General features: G+C 33.4%; 1 protein-coding gene across 1 annotated transcript; it reads right to left on the bottom strand.

Annotated features, from left to right (window-relative positions):
- Nucleotides 1–274: 274 nt before the first annotated feature.
- On the bottom strand, nucleotides 275–1,127 carry LOC110878362. The gene has a single exon (XM_022126654.2). It carries the CDS (start codon nucleotides 945–947, stop codon nucleotides 504–506), a length of 444 nt encoding a protein of 147 aa, XP_021982346.1. The 5' UTR covers nucleotides 948–1,127; the 3' UTR covers nucleotides 275–503.
- Nucleotides 1,128–2,599: the final 1,472 nt, after the last annotated feature.

The raw sequence follows: 2,599 nt of genomic DNA, 5'->3' as shown, positions 1-2,599 counted from the left end.
GATCAGGCGTTTTCAAACCCACGCCCAAGCCAAATTTGACGAAAAAAACGCCCCCGGGGCGGAGGGAAGGGTGTGAAGGGGCGTTAATCAAGGAATTTCTCACACCAAAAAGCGATTAGCTATATGAAGTTATACTCTCATCTACAATCTAACACAATAGATATTATTTGATGCCAAGATATCCTTTAGGAGTCCAGATCTCTTTCCATAAACGAATAACTTAAGATTTGCCTATGATATCAACTTTTTTTTTTTTTTACAGAAAAGAAAAATATGCAGAAAATATCATTTTCTTATAAATGAAGATAAGAGCTAGAAAGGAAGACAACTTTGATGTCATATCGTATGAAATTGAAAACCCACCTTTTTTTCACAACCCAAAAAAAGAAAAAAAAGAAAAAAAAGTGTGAAACATAACAAGAATTCTTAAATATTCAGATTAAAAGTCCCAGTCAGACATGTAAAAAACCTGTTCCTGTAAACCCTATCTCAGATTGAGATTCTCAGACATACATTCTTGCAACTGCATGACTTCTACTCCTTGGAAACATCTCAGAATTTAATCTAAAATCATTCCCAAATTCACAAGCCTTGTCTTCATCAATTCTACCAATAGCCGCGCTTTGACTGCGCGGCACAACCGGCGGCACTGGACTCTGTTGCCGCCGGAGAAACTCCGGATCCAACCTGTTACCCAAACTTCTGATGGAAGCAATCCTCATGAGTTCTATAAAATCATCGTCGGTTCTCGAAGATGCCGTGCTGTAGCTTCTTGGCAGACCGGAGCTGTAGGGACCTGTTGGACCACCCATACCGGTTGCGCATCTGAACATGCTGGAGACATACAAGTCCCGGATCTTGCACATAACTTTTACTGGTGCCTTAAGAACCCTAATTGCTATTGAAGGTTTTTTGGTGTTTTTTTGATCCACTTTTGGAGAATACATGATGTGATGATTCAAATTTGAAACAGGTGATGATGGTGTTTAGATTATTATTGATGTAAAACAAGTGGTGAAAGAAAGGTCGCTTTTTTATAGATCGGATTTGTGAATTTGAAAGTCAACAAATATATATAAAAGGTTATGTTGCTTGCATTGCCGTGATCGATAGAGTATCCTAGACTATATCGTAATGTTTGTCTACAATGTTACGAAAGTTCTAACAAAGACACATGGTTATTAATAATGTCATTGTTTTTTAAACTAACCATATGATTATGAAAATGACTAACAGATGAACACACGTCTAAATGACGTAATATTATATTGTGATTATCTAGTAAATTAAATGATTAGGTATTTTGATAATCTAGTAACTTTATGAAAAGATATATTTTGATAATCTGTGGGCTGGTACCCGTATTTTATATATCATCATGTTCCAATAATATAATGAAACGAGCAATTAAATAAAGAAGACGAAAATTCTATAAAAGTGATAGTGGACTATTATCAAGGTAAATCAATGAAAGGAGCAAATAAAATAAGGTAAAATTTTATGTATTAGTATCTAAGTAGTATTGAGCCCCCGCACTACGGTGAGGGGGCGTAACCGTGCTACCAACACGGGAGAAGGGGAGGGGATAAAACCATGTTAAGTAGCAACCAAACAACGATCAAAATTGTGAAAAAACGTAAAATAAAAACACGAATTTCTAGCACCAAGTGACTCACATGACGTTAAACGTTGACGAAACACATTAGAAAGTCAAGGGGTCAAAGTGATATTGTATAGAAAATAGAGACAAAGTCGACCACTTTGAAAGTTGAAGGGAAGGATAAAAAACTTTCACTAAAAGAAATAAAATCAGATGAGCCAAATGTGACCACAAAACATTGATAAAAAAACGTAAAACAAAAACACAATTTCTAACACCAAATGACTTATGTGACATTAAATATAGCCGAACTAAAGTCATTTAACTTTTATGATAAAATTTAAAAAAAAATTAGAAGACTCCAAACTTTAATATAGTTTAAAAAAAGAAACAAACTCACTAAATGACAAAATTATCACTATTCCTTCTAATGTTTGAAGTTAATATCTATATACAATAACATAATGAAAGAATGGGCAAATAAAAAAATTGAAGATTGCTCATCACATTACAATCTAGTGGTATTTTGTAGGTGAGATGATGTTTAGGGATCATTAGGTTACGGGTTCTATTCTCATTAGGGGATTTTTATAAGATTTATTAAGTTTCCTCCTAAATTGGTGTATAGAGAATATTGACCAGTGGAGATGAACATAATCGGATGATTCTCTGTGGTTCGTCAGTGATCCAAAATTGCTGTTATAAAAGATTGAAAATTCTATGAAAGTGATATTAAGGCAAATGGATGAAATGGAGTGAATAGTGTATTACAATGAAGATTAGTTGTTCATGTGAAGGTGAAATGGAAAAATCCATAATTATTATTTTAAAAAAAGAATTCTCTTTAGTTAAAGTATAATATTTTAAATTCTTTAAAGAACAACATGTTTACTTCATTTGATGGTGGTTAAAATGAAGTGGAAAGTGTATTCAAATGGGATTACTTCATTTGATGGTGGTTAAAATGAAGTGGATAGTGTATTCAAATGGGATTACTTT

This window comes from Helianthus annuus, chromosome 9, assembly GCF_002127325.2.
Source record: "Helianthus annuus cultivar XRQ/B chromosome 9, HanXRQr2.0-SUNRISE, whole genome shotgun sequence".
In the NCBI taxonomy this organism is placed as follows: domain Eukaryota; kingdom Viridiplantae; phylum Streptophyta; class Magnoliopsida; order Asterales; family Asteraceae; genus Helianthus; species Helianthus annuus.
The sequence above is the reverse complement of the archived record's forward strand: the minus strand, read 5'-3'. Positions and strand labels throughout refer to the sequence as shown.

Bases quoted from the DNA above. Each gene is read 5' to 3' on its own strand.
- LOC110878362 (XM_022126654.2), bottom strand. From the start codon at position 947: ATGTATTCTCCAAAAGTGGATCAAAAAAACACCAAAAAACCTTCAATA.